This window comes from Egretta garzetta, unplaced genomic scaffold (genome assembly GCF_000687185.1).
Source record: "Egretta garzetta isolate BGI_Z169 unplaced genomic scaffold, ASM68718v1 scaffold574, whole genome shotgun sequence".
Classification (NCBI taxonomy): Eukaryota; Metazoa; Chordata; class Aves; order Pelecaniformes; family Ardeidae; genus Egretta; species Egretta garzetta.
In genome coordinates, this window is record NW_009259488.1 from 556,499 (window position 1) to 575,998 (window position 19,500).

Here is a 19,500-nt window from a genome sequence, read left to right on the forward strand (position 1 = left end):
TTTTCCAAACCTTTTCACCCTGACCAGTTCATGGGCTGCCATCCAAAGTCCGAATTCATGGCACGGCAGCTGACGGCGCTGCTAATGGACGTTGGGACCATGGGACTGATACAAACATACTACGTCATCTCACCACATTCTAGCTAGGCTTTTTCTTTTGCTAATGTGAGTAGCTAAGATTGCAGAAGCAGCTTGTGCTGATGGAGAGTGAAAGAACCTCGCGTGCCTGTGTGTGAAGTTACTTTGCTCTACAAAGTCCTCTAAATTGTAATCACAGTAGGTGATCCATCCATTCCCGAAGTTCAAAGGGCTGGGGAGGGGTCAGGATGGGCACCAATTGCTCACAAGCTTCATTTCCCCAAATTAACTTTACAAAAACCAAACGAACGAACAAAAAGCCCCAACAAAAACAGTCTTCCTCGGGAGGAGGGGAGGAATAAAACCCACTCAGCTCTCCAGCAGCCGCTGTGCTTATTCTCAGTGCTGGATGGCCACGCCGCACGTTGTAATGGACTCCGGAAAACTCGGCAGCTTCTGGAAGCGTTGCATAGGTGGATGATGTACCTGTCGGTAGAGCCTGGTTATGAGCTGCAGGAAGAGGAGCTTGCTGAACTCCACAGAGAAACCATCCCTCCCCCTGACAGATAGACGAGGTGAGGAGGGAAGGAGGAAGGGGAGGCTATGGGTCTTGCAGGTTCAGTTCTGTCCTTGGGACCTCTTTTACCTCATGTGCAGAAAGGCTATGGTCCTGTGGGAGAAGGCTCCTCTCCCAGTGCAGCGGAGGTCAATTTGCTTGTTAGCTTGCTTTTGAGGGAGTTGACGAGATCACATCCATGGGCGTAACGTTTCCCTTGGCGGAGCAAGCTGTGATGGAGGCAGTAGAGCAGAACCATTCAACCCACTGCTTGCAGAGACAGTAGATATTCAACCCTCGTTCACGTTGGCCAAGTCCCAACATGAACTCCATGCATCAAAGCAACACTGTGACAGATCAATTTGTCTGGACTCAAGGACAGGCCACTCTGAGGATTTGCTAAGCCAAGCTCGCATTGCTATAGTACCACCGGCTTCAATAAATTACACTAGGAATGAACATAGCCCATTAATTTCTACCTGAAATGTGACTAAGCCCCTTTCCCCTTTTTCCAGAATGCCCACAGGGAAAAGAGCCCTCGGCCGGCTCAGCCCCGAGTCCCCACTGGGCTCCCAGGTCCTCTGAACCAGCCTTTGGTGCCCACACATCCCTGGCTCAGTGGAGACTCTAGGCCCACGTGCATCGCGGGAGGCGGTATTACCGACCAGAGCTAATGCTTCAACCATGCCCCATTTCTGAGATGACCTGGATCCAGATCATAGTCATACAGACCCTTATTCTAACCACCAAATAGGAACGAAACCCTCTCCGGGCGGGGGGGTGGGTGTGTGTGTGGGGGGGGAAATAAGCTCTTTGGTAACACAACTTCTTGGTAGCGGTGTAGTATTCCAGACCCATGCCCTGCAGCTACTGCAGCAGAGTAGGAGCACATTGCAGCAAGGTTGTACCCTGCTAAAAGTAAGGCAGCGTCCTGGTGATATTAGACAGCAGTACTGAAGCCATGGTTGGAAAGGCTGGAAGGAGACCTTCGAAGGTATTATTATTACTGTGTTCAGTTTTGGGCCCCTCACTCCAAGAAAGACGTTGCGTTGCTGGAGCATGTCCAGAGGAGAGCCACAAAGCTGGGGAGGGGTCTGGAGCACAAGGCTTACGAGGAGCGGCTGGGGGAGCTGGGGGTGTTCAGCCTGGAGCAGAGGAGGCTGAGGGGAGCCCTCAAAAAAACAGGAGGGGCGGGCGGGGGGGGGTCGGCCTCTTCTCCCTGGGAACGGGCGATGGGATGAGGGGGAATGGTCTGAAGTTGCGCCAGGGCAGGTTTAGGTTGGACATTAGGAAAAACTTCACTGAAAGTGTAGTCAGGCTCTGGAATGGGCTGCCCAGGGAGGTGGTCGAGTCCCCATCCCTGGAGGGATTTAAAAGACGGGTAGACGAGGTACTTAGGGCCATGGTTTAGTGGTGGGATGGCAGGGTTAGGTTAACGGTTGGATTTGATGATCTTAAAGGTCTCTTCCAACCAAAGTGATTCTGTGATTCTAAGGCACTTTGGTAAGCCCCAAATTACCTCTTGGGAGCCCTGTGGCCTGGAGCAGAGGTAGGCGGGTGCTGTGCTGGATCACTAAATCTGCCCCGCAGACTCTCAGAGTGCTCAGCCTTTCAAAGAGGTGAAGAACACACACGAATCAAAGTTCTCTGTGTGAATGCCAGCGTTGGCTGTTTAATACGGTGAAAAGAGGTTTCCAGTTTGTTTGGTGCTTGTTACCAGAAGGTCTGAAAAGGGAAGAAGGGTAAAAGATGCTAGTTGTTTTTCTGGTGAATACATTTTTTCCTTGGAAAGAAAATAATCCATGTAACTCGGCTGGTAAGCATGTGGGTGTAGACCATGCTGTGATCCTGAAGGTCTCCCAACAATCTAGGACTAATGTTGGTTTTCCACAGGCAGCAGCGAGCTGTCTCGCTCACCTGACCCTCATCCTGCTCTTTGCAATACACCTTAAAATTGGAAAGGGAGAAAGCAGCTGAAATGAATTTCTTTGGTGTTTGACTCCCATTCCAAAGAGCCTTCCTGCATCGCTATGCATCCTGAATTACCGTGCTTTCTTTATGTTTCCTGCCTGCTCAGGAGGAGGCATGTAGCATGGCCTGGGAGCTCTTGACAGAGGTCTACGCGATCCCCAGAGATCGTCTCTACGTCACCTATTTTGGCGGAGACTCCTCGCTGGGGCTGAGTGCAGATGAGGAGTGCAGGGACGTATGGCTCCGCTTGGGGTAAGCGTGTTAGAGAAGAGGTTCTGAGTAGCAGGTGCTGACACTTTGGTCTGCATAGTCTCCCACTTGGTCTTTAGTTGATGGGAATCAAATGTAGGGGCCGAAACTTGTGTTTGAAACTCATTTTGTTTCTGGTTTGTTTGGGCTGTTAAAAGTCAGCTGGGCACTGAGTGCCCTGGGGCACTTTAAGCTGTTTCTGGGATGTTACCAGTCTGCTGGGGGGCCGTGTACCTAACGCTGGCTGGCCTAGATGAAGCATGTGAAGGCTCTCCGATCCTTTGCCTCCTGACCATCGTGAGCTGCAGAGAGTACGTTCTCTGAAAGCTAGCAGTGGCTGCTTCGTGTGAGGATGAAGCCATTGCAGAGAGCGCTGCTGTGCTTTGGGAGCTTGTTCCAGGTTGTGTGTGGGCTTTGGACCCAAGGCAGCCAGCTCTGTGCCACTCTTGATGTTCGGCCTTGTCTATTGTGACCAGGTCTTAGCTCTGCTGGAATTCCCTCCAAGGAGGAAGGCAGTTCCACAGACCCAGTGGAGAGCCTGTCTCCGTCAGGAGGAGCCAGACAGAGTTTGCCAGCCATTCTAGGCAGCGAGTGGGATCCTGTGTGGGTCAGTGCAGCTTGTTCCTGCTAAGGAGAGTAATTCTGTGGGAACAGAAGTAAAGGAATCCTAGTGTGTTTGATTATTGAGTTTGTAGTAATCAGAAAGGATTCCTCCCTTCCGACTTTCTCTGACATCTAGGACAGTATGTGCTTTCTGTGCATGCCCCAGCGCTGCCACCTCTGTTTGCCTTTCCAGGGTGCCTGCCAGTCATGTGCTTCCTTTTCCATTGAAGGACAACTTCTGGGAGATGGGGGACACGGGTCCCTGCGGTCCCTGCACAGAGATCCACTATGACCACGTGGGTGGTGGCAGAAATGCTGCGGCACTGGTGAACCAGGGCAGCCCCGATGTAGTGGAGATCTGGAACCTGGTCTTCATGCAGTATAGCAGGTACCAGGCACCTGGTCTGAGCTCTAGAGCATTTTCCCCTTGTCTACCTCCAAAGTCATAAGTGTATATTCTCAGACATCTTGCTGCTTTCCAGGAGGTGGCAGTACAGGAGCAAGAGGAAAGCTATTGGAGATGTGTGGCTCTTGCTCCCCTTTGTTTTATTTATCCTGTTCACTTTCAACCTCTGCTGCCTGTTCCCCCTCACTGCTGCATCCCAGAGGTCTCCTGAGGTCTGCAGCAGCCCAGAGAAATTTGCAGGAGGAGAAGGCCTTGCGCCCCTCTTCAGGGAATGCCTTTTTCCCTATGTTATAGTCTATCCTGACTATCTGATGGTCAGGTCCTGGCTGCCTGATGGTGCCAAGGCAGGCTGCTGTTAATCTTGTCCCTGGGCTTCCTTTTGTTGGGTCACCTGCTGTTTCTATCCCTTGTCATTCTTCAATGCTCCTTGACTTACCTGCTCCTTTTCTTTGCCCCTGAACTCACCCTTGCTTCTCTTTTGCCTTTTATTTTTGCTGGCTGACAGAGAAGTGGAGGGGAATCTGCTTCCCTTGCCACAGCACCACGTGGATACAGGAATGGGCCTGGAAAGGCTGGTGGCAGTTCTGCAGAACAAACGCTCCAACTACGACACAGATCTCTTCACTCCTATCTTGGATGCCATTCACAAGGTGACGGTGCTTCTGCTCAGAGCCGCAGCTAAGCAAAAGCTCCTTGGATGCAGACTGCTTGCCCAGAACCATAGTACAGCCTTCTCTTCAGATGTTACTGTGTGGTATTTTGAGACAGGAGGTAGGCCCAGCCAGGTCCAGAGCAGCGTTCTAGGGAAAGTGGGGAGAATTGCAAGTTGGAATAATCCTCTGAGATATCAGCACTGCTGATCTGTTTTTCCTCCAGTGTTTCTTAAATTCCTCAGTGCTGGGGCATTGACTGACCTGTCTTAGATATGGAAGTCTTGGTATATAATGCTTGGGAAGGACTTAATGAGTACGTCTTAGATGCACAAAGTTCAGAGGTAGTTGAGAAGCATGATGTCAAGTGTAGCTGGCTCCCTCTTGTGCTGAAACTTTTCCTTCTGCAGTCATGAATTTCTGCTGATCTATCTCCTTGCTTTCTCCTTTAGGGCTGCAATGGGCCCAGGTACCAAGGTCTGGTTGGGGATGCTGATGTTGGGCGTGTGAACATGGCCTACCGTGTGGTGGCAGATCACGTGCGCACCTTGTGCGTGTGTATCACCGACGGCATCTATCCAGGTGTCTCTGGAGCAGAGTAAGGACATAGGGAAATGGCATGGGGTGGAGGGGGTTAGGTCTAGAAAGGAATATGGACAGCCAGAGGGAGAGGTTCTGGTGTGAGCCCAAGATAGGGAGTGCATGATCTTTGGGGAGGCAGGAAGGTGGGAGCCTGGAGGCTCATCCTTGGGTGGGTGTGGAGCGTGGGGAGCAGCTGGCCTGTGTCAATAGGTCAGGCCAGAGGAGCTGTGTCGGGTGTGTGCTGGATGTGGGAGCTGGGCAGGGATGCTCACGTGACTGCCTGGGGAATCCTGCTCTGCTTTCAGACTGGTGCTGCGTCGGATCCTGCGCAGGGCTGTCCGCTTTTGCTCTGAAGTCCTTCACGCTCCACCTGGGCTCCTGGCCTCTCTGGTGCCTACTGTAGTAGAAGTGCTGGTGAGTAAAAACTGCTGCCTTGGCGGGGGTGGAGGGGAGGGGGGGGAAGAGTAGCACACATGTCCTTTTCAGCCCCAAGTCCCTTTCCTGTACACCGTCAGGAGACAAATCTTGGACGGAAAGTAGCTCTAGGAGGGCATATCTGATGCTATACCTCATAGCAGTAAAAATCTCTTGTCTTCTGATCATTTGTGATGAGAGGGAGGGGGCCTAGTGTGATCTGTGATAGTCGGCACAAGTGTGTGTGTGTGTGTGTTAGTTTGTGCAAGTGCATGTTGTTTCCTGAGGGCAGTGGCTTCCAAGCTGTCATATCTGGTCAAAGCCATCTGAAATTGGTCGCTGGGAGTACTAACAGCATCCTAAAAGGCAAGTGCTTGCTTTCTATTGTGAACGGATGTGCTTGCCCAGAGGCGGTCACAGGGAGATAGCCAGGAGATGGCAGCTGTAAGTCCATGTGTGATTCTTCCTCTGTACTTCTGTCCCTGGGGCTGTGCACTGGGGCGCCCTTCACACTCACCTGCCTGAGAAACCTCTGTAATGCTTGTGGTGTGCTGTGAGATCCCTTGAGGAAGACGCTGAGGATGTTATCACTAACTGAGGCTCACTCCACAGGGAGATGCCTATCCAGAGCTGACGAAGAATGCAGACCAGGTGAGCAATGTGGAATCCCCTGGAGAGAAGCCCTATCTCTCATTATCTTCGGGAGGCACTGCTCTCAGGGGCAGAAGTCAGTCCTTCCTTGGGATTTAGCTGGAGGAGTTTGCATAGCCTCCTCCGTAACCATGTCCTCATGGGTGGGCTGAGATGTGTTGCGAACATATTTGTATCCTGGGCACGAGAAGTATCTGCAGCAGATTTCCCTGTGGGAGCTCTACTAGATCCTTATCAGGGACTGCCTGTCCTGGTATAAGGCAGCTGTGGCCCTAAAAAAGCTAGGGTAGCTCTGTTGTTGAGTGCAAGTACAGCCTGTCCTAGCCTGGATACCTTTTGTCCAAAGCGGATCGGTGATTTAAGGCTAGTCCTGGCTTGCTTCTGCTGACAGCAACTGTGACGAGTAATTTCTCTGGCTGTTCCAGCCATGCAATTTTAACTGGGTCACGGGTGTGAATGTCTGACAGGGAGCATTTGTCAGCTTCCAGCCTTCCCCAGGTGGATGGTCAATGTTTTCTTGACAGGAATGGTGATAGGAGGCACAATGACTTTGGCACTGAGTGTTGCATCAGAGCCGTGTTGTGATGGATGCTTAGAGAACAAAAAGGCTGGTTCAAGCAGACACCGTGCCCCTGTTAGACACCTGCTTGATGTGCTTTCAGCTGACTTTAGCAGGGAACCCCGTGGCAGCAGGGCTGGGCTGAGCTGGGCAGCTCCCTGAGGTGTTGTGGCTAACCCTTCTTTTGATCCCTGGGCAGATCATGGATATCATCAATGAGAACGAAGCTGCTTTTCTGTCCTCCCTCGAGCGTGGGAGGCGCATCATTGAACGGACAGTGCAGCAAATGGAGCCCTCAAAAAATTTCCCAGGTAAGTCTCCCTCCTCTGACAAGCTGCACTTAAAGATGGTCTGATCCAGGTCCTCACAAGCATTGCAGTCACAACTGTGGTGGATGTCTGCCTCCCCCACGTATTTTCAGTGATCTTCTAGCCCTGGGCAGAGGAGTGGATGTTGCAATTTTTTTCTGGTACTTTCTAGTTCTCACAACAAACTAGGCACCAGGGAAGTTGGAAAGGTTCCCTTGCTGCTTTATTGACTGATTAACTGAGTCCTTACAAGACACAGCTGAAAGGAGGAGCTCAGGACCCAACCAGAGCAGCTGCCTGTCTAGATGTGCTGCAGTGAGTTTTAGCAGGGATGGGGCTGTGGGGCATCATTAATACTCGGTCCCATGCAAGAAGAATTGCATGGCTTCTCTTCCCCTCCCCATTACCAGCACAGTTGCATGCAGCACAGGGGATTCCAGTTACCAAGGCACATACTAGATGTGTCCCATCGAAGCAAATCTTGAGATGCCTTCGCCTTCTGTGTTCACACAGAGTTCATGTCCTTCTTTTTGTCCTACAGCTGAAGTAGCCTGGTCTCTCTATGGGAATTTGGGATTCCCTCTGGATCTGATTGACTTGATGCTTGAAGAAAAGGGAATCAGTTTGGATTCAGCTGCTTTTAATGAATTTGTTCTGGAAGATGCAAAGGTAAGAAGGAGACTCATGTTGGCAGTTATTCAGAGCCTTCCCTCTCTCCAGTGAGCATGGAGGCAGAATTCCTTTCACTATTGAGGCTCTTTGGATGCACCACAGGGCCATGTGCCTTTTCCCTGAAGGGGAAGTGGGTCTGAAACAGCAGTGGGGTCACAATGCCTTCACTTGTAGGTGTGGGACTGAGAAGTACTGGGTGGTGATTCTCTTCAGATCGGTAGAAGTGTCTTATGATGCTGGCTCTTGCTGGAGTGGAGGTTATCCCAGAATTATCTAGGTTAGGAGTGTCCTCTGTCAGTCGTGTAATCCAACTCCTCACACAAAGCAGAGCCAGCTTACCCCAAGCAGCAAGTGATTTATGAAGTTTGCAAAATCTCCTTGGGCTCTGTAGTGCTGGAGGACTTGCACTGCCCACCCTGTACAGTAATCAGTTCAAGGCCTTGCTCCCCGAGCTTTAATGGCCTGGAAGTTTCACAGCTACGCAGCAAGCTGTGCTGGGAGGGTTGTGTTAGCTGTTGCTAGCACCGGGTGCTATTGAGTGCTTGTGGGGTTTGAAGGAACAGGGTTGGTTTAGCAGCAGCTACCATCAGCCTGGCTCTAAACAAGCCTTTTCCAGGAAGGTGGAAGAAGTTGTTCCTAAGCTTATAGCTCCGTTTATCAGCTTCAGTGTCCGCGGGTATCTTCCATCTAATGGTGCCTTTGCTCTGCTGTAGCGGAAGGCTGGTGGCCCACAGGCAGGGCAGTGGGAGGACGCAAACACGCGCCTTGATGTGCACTCGCTGGCCCAGCTGCGGAGCAACAGCGTGCCTGCTACTGACGATTCTCCAAAGTATGCCTACACGCTTGGGCAGCACGGGCAGTATGGTAAGTGGCCACGTCCCGTCTGTAAGGCAAGCTCTGCCTGAGGGCGCCGGGATCCCTCACAAGGCTGCTTTTAGTGCCTAACCTCATGCATGCACAACGCGTATTTTGTGGTTCCAAGCTGTCCACCTTGCCGCTGCATCTTTTCTCTGCCCCGGGGGTTGGACTAGATGACCTCTAGGGGTCCCTTCCAACCCAAAACGTTCTACAGTTCTATGATCCCAAAGCAGTTGCTTTTCTTATTGCTGCTGATGTGTCCCCAGGAAGGCTCTGGGCTGGTGACAAGGTTGAGAGCTCTGGGTAGGTATTACTGTACAGTGGTGAAGCAGGGACTGTTGATTTCTGCTAGAGATCAGTTTGTCCCCAACAATTAGGCTTCTGGGTGCGAGCGCTAGGGAGAATGAAGAATAATTATGCAAGGGCTTTAGGTAGCTGTTTAACACAGTGCACTTGCTGTTTCTTCGGCAGACCACTAGATGCCAGTGCAGGTTTTTTATTGTTTGGGATAACTGGAGTTGCTGATGCTCTAGGGAAAGCATAAAGCTAAACCACAGAGAGTAAGAAGTGGTGTGGGTGTCACATACAATTAGAGAGAGCTGCATACAGCCAGCTGCCTTGTACCCAGTGTGCTGGGGGTGAAAAGTGAGGCAATTCAAACTATATACTACAGCAAGCGCATAACGGAGGGAAAAAACCCAGCAGCAACGTTGGCTAGAATCTCCAGGCTAGCACTGTCCCACCTCCTCAATCACTGAATCATGGAATGACAGGTTGGAGGGGATCTCTGGATGTCCGGTCTTTTGATCAAAGGAACATCAGCGTCCCAGTCAGATCAGGTTGCTTAGAGCCTTGTCTATTTAGGCTTTTGGTATCTTTAAGGAGAGAGATCCCACAGCTTCTCTGCGCCCTGTTCCAGTTATCACTCTTAATGTGAAAAGTTGTTTTGCTTATGTACCACCACAATTTCCTGTACTCTACATGCGGTCTCACAAATGCTAAATAGGGGTGAATAATCACTTTCCTTGACCTGGTGGTTATGTTTGTGCTCATACAGCCCAGCAGGCAGTCAGTCTTCCTGGCTGGAAAGGCACCCTGCTGACTTGTGCTCAATGTGTTCCTGAGGACCCTGAGGTTTCTGTCAGTCCATTTCTGTAGCCTGCTGAGATGCCTCTGAAAAGCAGCCCTGCTCTTCAATGTATCAACCAGTCCCCATAAATTTACTGCCATGCGTGAGCAGGATGTGGGTACATCCCATCTTGTCATGGGTGGCCATTAATGAGGATGTTAAATGGTTTGGGCCCCAATATCAGCCACCAAGTAGCTCTACTGGTAACTGAATATCAGTTGACATTGAACTGTAGAACGATTCTCTGTGGGGCCAGCTGCCCAGTCAGTTATACACCCACCTTATGATCTACCTGCCCAGTCCACATCACCTGAATTTGGCTTCCAGGAGGCTACAGGAGAGCACAGAAGGTGACATCCCTGTCTTCTCTTGTCCACCAAGCCAGTCGTCTCTTCATACAAGGCAGTCAGGTTGGCCAAGCGTGCAGTGTAGCAAGATGCAAGCCTGTATGTGCCACATATTGCTCTGTCAGGCTCATGTGGAGCCAGACTGGGCATCCTGGCCTGGTTACCTGCTACCCAGCAGGTCTGTCACTAGGTTAGTGAGGGGTGACTTGGTTCCGTATCACAGATCCTTTGTCCTCTCTGCTAATAGCTGTTTCTCTCCTACTGAGGCAAAGGAAAGTGCCAGCTTTCTGTATAGACTGGGTGTTGGCAGGGTTGTCATGGGGAAGTGACCCCTCCTTTCATGTTGCAGTCTGACAGGGTGTATGCACTAATTGCTGCCCATATTCTTCTCCTTGGCAGAGTTCAGCCCATGCCAGGCCACCGTCCTGATGCTGTACAGAGATCAGTCTCTCCAGAAGGAGGTTGGGGCAGGGCAACGCTGTGGTGTCATCTTGGACAGGACTAACTTCTATGCAGAGCAGGGCGGGCAAGCCTCTGACCAAGGCTACATGATACGTTTAGGACAGCAGGTGAGACCCTTTGGTGCCTGAACTCAAGGCCTCTCTGGATACTGAGGCCAGGCAGACTTCCCCCAGTGTTGGGCTCTTTTACTGTGTTAATTTGCAAGCTACTGACTCTTGACGGTTCCTTTGGCTTTGCCTCGGGGTTGGTGGAGTGAGGGAGAAGTAGCAGTAACTTCACAGAGGTGGACCTGCTGCTCTGGTTGTCTTTCTCAGCCCTTTGCAATTTCTTCTTGCTGGAGAACACTGGAAAGTCTTCTTTAATGTGCTGCAGTCTTGCCAGCTGGGGTCGCAATGCAGAGAGAAGGCAATCAGTGATCAGAGAGCACACAAGCTGAGTAATTTGTCTCCGGCCAGTCCTGGACAACTGCAAGCAGCAGCCAACCTGAAACCCAGTGCAAAAACTCTTATCCCTCCCAAAAGCATCAGGGGGGACCTCCACCTCTGCAAAACGTTCTTCAACTGTGCCAGAGGGAGAGGGTGTGTGCTGGATGGATGCTTTCACCCTCCCCTAGGAAGTTACATGGGGTGCAGCTTTTTCTCCTTCCCACATTCCAGCTCTTGAGAATCACCCCTGGGCATTGATGCTGCCTGTTTAGCCTTGCAGAGTGTGATAGTGCCTTGCTCAGCACTTCTCCTCAAGCTGAAGCAGGGATCAAGTTTCTCTTGCCAGCCCAGTGAGGCAGAAATGGCACCTTGGGTGCCTGAGACGGGTGCCTTGGCAGCTGCTGTCCATTTTCTCATGGACAAGCATCCTTATTAGGAAAATTCGTCGGCATGGGTGGTGTTGCTGCCCCTCCACTGCAAGGTCACTGCTTAACATCTTGGGCAGCGAGTGGCTGGATGCAAGAAAGGCCTGAGGCACTCTGGTTACATTGGCAGTAAGTTTGTCTCTGCTTTTCCCACCCCATCTCTGTCTTCTAGAGATCGATGGGGGTTGTGTTTCCTAGTTGGAACAAGCAGGCACCTAATACAGGCCTTTGGATGTTCCCTGTGTCCTAACTCATCTTTCTGTCTCTCTTTGCTCAGGACATACTCTTCCCTGTAGAATCAGTTCGTCTCTGTGGTGGTTACGTGATCCATGAGATCACTGCTGTGGAAACCCTGCGGGCTGGGGACCAAGTGCAGCTCTTTGTGGATGAGGTGATAACTCGCTGCTCTTAACCTTTTCCTAGCTTTGCCTTGAGAGTCTTGTGATGTCCTGAGTAACCTGGGCACAGCAGAGCCTTGTCCCTTGTATTCCTGAGACTGCTCTTCATTGTGATGTGTGGTGGGAGGGAGACCTCACAAGTAACTCTGTAATCTTCTGTGAGCCTTTGGTCTGTCCAGAAGTATCCAGCCTACCCTTTGCTTTGCAGTGATCCCAATGGGAAAAGAAGTTAAATCTGCCCTGTGACGTAAATTCATCTGACGGCTGTGCTACCCGTTGTTTTCCCCATCTTCTCTGTTTCCATCTTCTCCCATCCCCTCACATGCAGCCTTGTCCTTACCTTTTGATGCCGTTCCCTGCTTCCCTGAGCTGTGGAGAACCAGCACTCCCTGCCAAATTGTCTGTGCTTTCAGGCCCAGCGTCTGGCCTGCATGACGAACCACACTGCTACCCATTTGCTGAACTTTGCACTCCGCCACATTCTGGGTGACCACACGGAGCAGCGAGGGTCCCATGTGACAGCAGAGCGGCTGCGCTTCGACTTTGATACCAAGGTGACCCTGGACTCTGTTTTCTTGTTCTCAGCAATACTGATGTCCCAGTACCGGCCTTCTCTGCAGGGATTTTTCTCCTCTCACTGTAATCGCTCCTTTAGAGACAGGTCACGTTTTATCTGAGCAACAAAACTTGGCGCTCTGGGCATGACTGGCTGTGCTTTGCCTTGACCTGATTCAGCAGCACTTGCCGAGAGGATGAATGGGGGTCAGAAGGGAAAGGACTCGGCAAAGCCAGTGGTCATGGGACTGACCTGAATAGTGTAAAGGGCTCTTTGAGAGATTCACCAGCTTGGCAGTGGCACGAAGGGGATGAATGGGGGTCAGAAGGGAAAGGACTCAGCAAAGCCAGTGGTCATGGGTCTGACCTGAATAGTGTAAAGGGGTCTTTGAGAGATTCACCAGCTTGGCAGTGGCACGTGTCTGATGTCTGTGCTGGTCATCCAGGCAAGAGGCATTGGGAACTGAAAGCTGGTGGGTCAGGCTGAGCACTTGCCCTGGTAACCTGTCATTCATTGCAGTATTTCTCTTGGGAGAGTTTGGTTGATGCTCTTGAATCAAAAATCCTTATCCCTCATGGGAGGCGAGGGTGGGAGGGTCGTGATGCTCACAATTCCCTTTTACAAGTAGGGAATATGAGACATAGGGGGAGAGTGGTGTGCCCAAGCTGAGTTGCCTGGGGGCCCTGCCCCAGTTCGCCCTCCTTCGTTCTGTACCTCTCCGGAGGCTTCTCCATAAGGTGACTGATTTCCTTCCTCAGGGCCCTGTGACTGTGGAGCAGCTGCAGCAAGTGGAGCGAGTGGTCCAGGACATGATCAAGCGAAATGAGACTGTGCATATGGCTGAGGTCCCCCTCACGCTGGCAAGAAGAGTTCAGGGACTCCGTGTGGTGGATGAGGTATGGCAGGGTGGCAGCACACACCTTCCCCAGCCTTCTCCTTCAGCAGACAGAAGATGTTGACGCAACAGTTTTCTGACTCCCAAGACTGGGGAAGGAAAATAGGAGAGAGGTGAGATCTCAGGAGTACCGTGCTGTAAAACGTGGAGGCTGGTGATGCGTAGGCTTTCTGCTCATTTCTTTGGACCAAAAACTTGTAGTGTCACTCAATTATTTCTTTCTCCCCATAGTGGCTCGTTGTGGGGGAGAAGCCGTGCTGCTCCTGACTCTGGGGCTACTCTAGATTAGGGGAAAAATGAGGCAGACACCTGAAGCCATGTAGGTAGTCTATAAGTGCCCCTGAAGGAACATGTTGTTAGCTGCTGATCCCTGTCTCCTCTGTCAGGGGTATCCAGATCCAGTGAGGATAGTGTCCCTGGGGGTCCCTGTGGAGAGTGTGCTGACCCGCGACTCTGAGGCTGCAATGCAGACCTCTGTGGAGCTCTGCTGTGGGACGTAAGTGACTTTTACTTGCAGTCAGAAGGTGTGTTTGTGGGCGCTGGTGGCTGAGGTAGAGCCATTCTTGCAAGCTCCGCGCCCGAAAGATCACATGAGCACAGGATGGGCTGGTTACAAAGCTTTGGAAGTCCCAGGGTGAGAAAACTTGAGTGAAATGCAAAGCTTTTTTTCCTTGCTTCATAGTCTGAAACCAACCTGGAAGCCACAGGGCGCCAGCAGAGTGTGGGGAAGGAGGTGTGTGGCCTGTCACAACAGGGCTTTGGCTTGGGGGTTGGAAGAGGGCTGGGAACCCAGAAGGAGACTCTGAGATGGTTGTGAGATCTTGAGAGACCACTCTGATTATTTTAGTTCATTATCTTCGCCCTCTTCTGCTTTTAGCAGTAATGAGAGTAGAAGAAGAGGTAATCAATCTTAGGGCAATGCTGACACAAAAAAAAAAAAAACAGGAACAAATTGGCCTTTGAGCAGAATGAGCTGAAAATGAGCAAGTTTTTAGTCATGAGATCATTCTTGTGGGAGTAGTGGGACAAGAAACTGCATGGGAGCAGAGATGATCCATTCTTGTGAAGCTGTGTGAAATGATTACTTGTGGTAACAGAACCTGAGACACCGTGGTTGTTTTCATATCCAGTGTTGAATAGCTGAGAAGGAAAGGGGAGGTTGTCAGAGCCCTGTGACTGCACAACTACCTTGTGACCGGAGTCTACTGGCCAGTCTGTGAGCTGGCCTGACAAGAGAGTGGTGGAAGAAAAAAATTACTTTCTACGAGGCTCAGTAGCAGCCAAGTAGAAGAGCAAAAACCCAAGTCATCCCACTGCTTAAGGAAAAAAGAGAAAAGCAAGGCAGCTCTTGGCTGTTACGTGCCATTTGACAGCAGCCTGCTGAGCAGGTAGCACAGAGCTTCCTCCGGAGTAGCCTCAACTCTGCTGTCTCTTGCCTGGCAGGGTGCCTTCAGGATGTTTAGGGATGGGGAAGGATTGAAGCTATTTGGGTCGGGATGGGGCTGCTGGACTTGAGACTTGTCTAAAAGGAAAGCAGGCTTCCTGACTTCTCTTTCCAGAGAGCAGCTTGTTTTCTTTCCTGTTCTCTGCTGACTTTGCAGGCACCTTCTACAAACGGGAGCTGTGGAAGATCTGGCCATCATCAGTGAGCGTCAGCTTGTTAAAGGGATTAGCCGTGTCATTGCAGTGACAGGGGGACAAGCCAAACAGGTAAGAAAGGAAGAACTGATATTTCTGCAGTGTCAAGGCAATGCCAGAAGGACTCAACTTTGTACGTTCATGCTTAGACAATTTGCTTCCCCATACTTTGGCTGGAGCCTCCCTGCTATGCCTGATCTGGCTTCCTTCTTCACCCAGTTCTGCTGCCGTGCCTCACTATTCACCTTCATTCCCCCTATCCTAGTCTGCTCTCTCCTTGACCTTCCTTCCTTCCCTCAGATTCCCTTTTCCAAGATAAGAACTTGGCACAAAATGTCAAGTAGAAGTCTCTAGAGTATAACTCTCAGTCCCCAGGTAGATATTTAAAGGTGTGATCCTTTGTGCTTTGGTTTCACCTCCTGCTATCACAGTTGGATTTGCACTTTATGGTTACAGGGCTCTGGCCTCATTCTTACAGCCCTTTTGCTGCTTTTCTTTAGTCTTTTTTCCTGCTAAACTTTGGTTCTGGTCGGGATGGGTCTGTATAAAGAGTAAGCAACCCTATTCTTGTGTCCATGAGATTGCTCTGTCCTTTGAATATCTGGAAGTGTCAGGGGCCCTGCAACCTTGCCCACTTCCTTTAAGGCTGCAGCCGGGGTGGAGTGACTCACTGCCAGTGGAACTGCGAAGACTAAAGGCAAAGCCCGCCCCTGCAAATCTGTTGCTTTTTGGCTGGCTGTCCCCTGTGCATCTGTGTCCCTAGGAAGGCTTTTCTTGGTGCAGAGGAATGAAAAGCTGCGGGGCACATCTGCATGCTCTGCTGGAAGTGCTGGCCTGGAGAGCCCCCGAGAGGAGCTGTGTGCATGTGTTAATCAGGCAAGGGAGACTGCAGGCATGAAACAGGGGATGCGTGTCCTAGCTAGGCAGAGCACTCCTCACTGTCCACAGATTTTCTTACATACTTTCTGCTGTCCTGGTCTAAAGTCTAGCTAGCAGGACCATCGTGGGCACAAAGATCTGGCAGAGAGGAAATGCTCCAAACCATAAGGCTTTTCCCTGGTGAAAAAAGCCTGTATTAGCTTTTTTATCAATGGTAGCATTGGCTTTGGGGGAAACAATAAGAAATGCACCAAGACCAGGTGAACTGGTCCTCAGGAAATGTGCTTGAACAGCTCATGAGTTTTAGTTTTAGCATTTCTTTTGTTTCTTCAATCATTAGTTTCAAGATTGTATTTGCTAATGAAAAAAAGAACACTAAGAAGTAAATAGGGCTCCTAAGTTTTTCTCACTGAAATCCTGATGATTTGGTGTGAAATGCTGAGGGAACATAAATGCATGACAGCTTGGTCCCCTGGGTGTGCCTGTCTAGTGTTGGTTGCAAATCTAGAGAGGAACATTCTATTCCAGAGTCTCTTGGGGACAGTTGTTCTTAAAGCCTCTCTCTGTCTTCCCACTGCACCCTGAGCAGTACTTCAGTGGTTACGACTCTTACTGCCTCCCTGCTTTCTTCATCCCTGTTCATTCTTTCTCTTGCTGCATTTGAAGCATTCTCTCCCTCCTTCTCTCCAGGCCCGGGAAGTAGGCCAGTGCTTGGCTATGGAAGTGGACTCTGTCTCCCTGCGAATGAAGCAGAGGATCACCTCTATTCCTGAGATGCAGAACCTCTCCAAAGAAGTGGGCCAGTTGACCAAAGTAAGGATTGCACCCCTGTACAGAAGGATCCCAGTGTGGGCTCTGTTCGCTTGAGGCCCATGACTTCTTCCCTACCAGGTTCACATCTTACCATGGTCAATAGCAAGGGTATGTTGCTACCTGCCGGAGCCAATTCGCTCGCAAAGATTTCAATGAGGGTTTAGGTGCCTCTGTTGCAGGTGACCTGCTGCCGGAGGGGATGTAAGAGAAGACAGTGGTGGGGAGGGTCAAACAGTGAAAAAGGGTTCCCAGGCTTTAAATGCCCAGCCGATAAGAGAAAGCTACACGCCACAGTGACTGGCTGGACTGATCACATAGGGGTATAGGAGGGTCTGGGAAGAGGCCAGGCTCTGGCCTGACCTCCCAGAGAACTAGCAGTTTATTTCTAGGTACGGTTTAGTGTCCTTACGCAGCAAATTGTCTTGCAGGTGGTGGCTAGCACTGCAATGCCCCAGTGGCAAAGAAAAGAACTACAGGCTATCCTCAAAGCACTTCAGCGAACAGCCAACACGGGCATCAAGAAACTGGAAATGCAGCAGGTACTGTGGCAGCAGCACACTCGGAGCCTGCTAATAACACTGTGTGGTGTACACCAGTGGATCTGGTGTCTCTGTCACACTTCACAGCCACTCAGTCACTAGGGTCCCATTAGAAGGCAGAAGAAAGCCAGTACAGTCACACATGGTGCAACACAAGCCCTGTGTAGGGTTTATTTCACTGGCATTAGCCAGGGCCACCATTTAAAATGCAGGGAATAACTGGGCTTTTGGCACCTGCAGAATCCTTGTCTGCCTGTGAGGATGGGGGATCCCATATCAGCACTTTTGGCAAACACTAGCAGGTAGATAAGCATCCCTTTGCTGTTTATACATGGAGAAGATGAGGTGGGCTGAGGACCCAAAAATGGGCTTTACAAGGTCACGCAGTAAGACAGTGTTGGACAGAGCCTTTCTCCCAGCCATACAGATATTGCTCTGGCTTCCCACTGTATTTGTGTCTTGCTAATTTACATTACATTAAAAGCCCTTTGGGAATGCATATTCGCAACTTAGGGTTCTCAGCAAGAGTTTTTATTTTCTTAAAGTAAGAGCATTTTGCCACAGGAGCCTGCCTGAGACACGTGGCAATGTGTAGGTCTAGGAGAGAGGCTGGGGACCGAACGGGTTGCTGCCTATTCCGCTTTTGGAAGGGGTTCATCTCTGCTTGCTTTTGAGGAAGGAGGGTCGTACAGGTCTTTATGTGGAGATTTCAGTCTGCCAGTCTCACTTCTGTTAACATACATCCCCTCTCTGTCCCACAGAGCAGCCCTTCCATTCCCAATGTACATACGTTGCATACACATACCCCCATCCAGCCCACCCTCTGTCATCTGTAGCCCCTCAAGTGCTGTGTGTTTCCTCCTCCAGGCTGAAGAGAAGGCACAAGGCCTGCTAGCAAAACATCGCAACCAGCCTGTCATCATTGATACCGTCCCAGCTGACTCCCTCTCAGTGAGTAATCCACATTACTTGTTGGCCCAGCAGTACCTCAGGTGCTGAGTACAGTAAGAGGGAGCTGCTGGGCATGTTTTCTGCTGCGTGCCAGTTTCCATCGCTGTAGCCTGACCCCACTTCTCCCTGCCTCTCCTAGATCCTAATGAAGGTAGTGAACCAGCTATGTGACAAGTCTCCTGGCGCATCGGTCCTGCTGCTCAGCCCTCAGGTTTCTGGTGAGGTGCTCTGCGCCTGTCAGGTGTCCAAGGTAAGCAGGACCCTGGTTGAGACATGGGGAACCTGCCTGCAAAGGGGGACTGGACCCACTGCTCAGCAGGTCCCAGCTGAGGCTTTTGCTGGGATTCTGCCCAGTGCTGGTGGTCAGTCACACAGAAGCAGGACCTGAGATGACCATACTGGGACCAGATATACTTTCAGTCTTTGCTGGGCAGAGATATCCCTGGATCTTCCAGGCCGTCTTTGCCCAGGGGCAGGACACAGCATTAACATGTAAGCTCAGCCTCTGCGGTCCTCCCAGTCATGACGGCCTTGTTAGTGAAGTCCCAGCCTGGGTGAGGAGAGAACATTGTTGCCTTTTTTCCTCCAAACTACAGAGTGCTCCGCAGTCCAAATCACTTTCCTCTGTGTCTCTTCCCCAGAATTGCCTCCCCGTGTTCTCTGCTGCTGACTGGGCCGTGGCTGTCTGTACGCAGATGGAAGGGAAGGCAGGAGGCTCTCCCGTCGTCGCTAAGGGCAGTGGAAATGCCAAAGGCATGCAGGGAGCCCTGACTACTGCACTGGAGTTTGCTCAGAGTAAACTCTGAAGTGACTGTGGTGCTTTGGTGGCAGGAGAGCTGTATGCAGCCCAGCTGCAAGCTACATAGACACTTGATGCAGTGTGTGTTACACTCTGCTATCTGAAAGGTGTAGCAGCTCCCACACTGAACATGGCTGCAACCATTGCATTGGAGCGTTTGGCTTTTGGCCATCAGGGGTTAGTAGAGACCCTGCTCCTGAACGGACTGACAGAACAACGCTGCCTGTTCTCAGCAACCACATATGGGGATCGAGCCTCAGAAAGCAGCAGTTGCAGCAGCAGATCCTACTTCTTCTGGAACAGTGCAATTCTTGCCAAAAGACCAGCATTGAGAGGCTCCATGAGAGCATGGGGAGATGGCACAGTGTTATCCCAAAGCCATTAAATGGTAGAGTGCTTGATCCTCTGATGTTTCTTGTTAGCTGCATTTTTTTTCTTTTTTTTTTTTTTTTTTTTTTTTTTTTTCCTGCTGTTTTCTGGCAAAGGGTTTTGTTCTGTCCCTGCAGTCCCACGAGTCAGCCATGCACTCTTGTAAGCAGTCCCATCCTACTGCAGAACTCGGGACACTCCTCTGATTAAAAATGCCACTATCATTTAGACGTGGGGAGAGAAGTGTGTGTCCCCCACCTGTGGGCTCAGCGTTTTCAGCCTATGCCTATTAGGCTATGCAGTCCTCGGTACTGAAGC

The 19,500-nt window shown here is 50.9% G+C and overlaps 1 protein-coding gene across 1 annotated transcript; it reads left to right on the plus strand.

The window, feature by feature from the left end:
• Window positions 1-2,693: 2,693 nt before the first annotated feature.
• Window positions 2,694-19,255, plus strand: AARS2 (alanyl-tRNA synthetase 2, mitochondrial; the record flags this gene model as incomplete). Its single annotated transcript, XM_035892776.1, has 20 exons — window positions 2,694-2,857; window positions 3,651-3,845; window positions 4,369-4,513; window positions 4,966-5,111; window positions 5,401-5,509; window positions 6,122-6,160; window positions 6,919-7,030; window positions 7,569-7,696; window positions 8,413-8,563; window positions 10,433-10,602; window positions 11,623-11,736; window positions 12,157-12,297; window positions 13,058-13,195; window positions 13,581-13,690; window positions 14,796-14,904; window positions 16,402-16,524; window positions 16,953-17,063; window positions 17,931-18,014; window positions 18,154-18,264; window positions 18,656-19,255. Coding segments are annotated over 20 exons (2,565 nt in total), but the record flags the coding sequence as incomplete, so codon positions are not given.
• Between the last annotated feature and the right edge of the window lie 245 nt (window positions 19,256-19,500).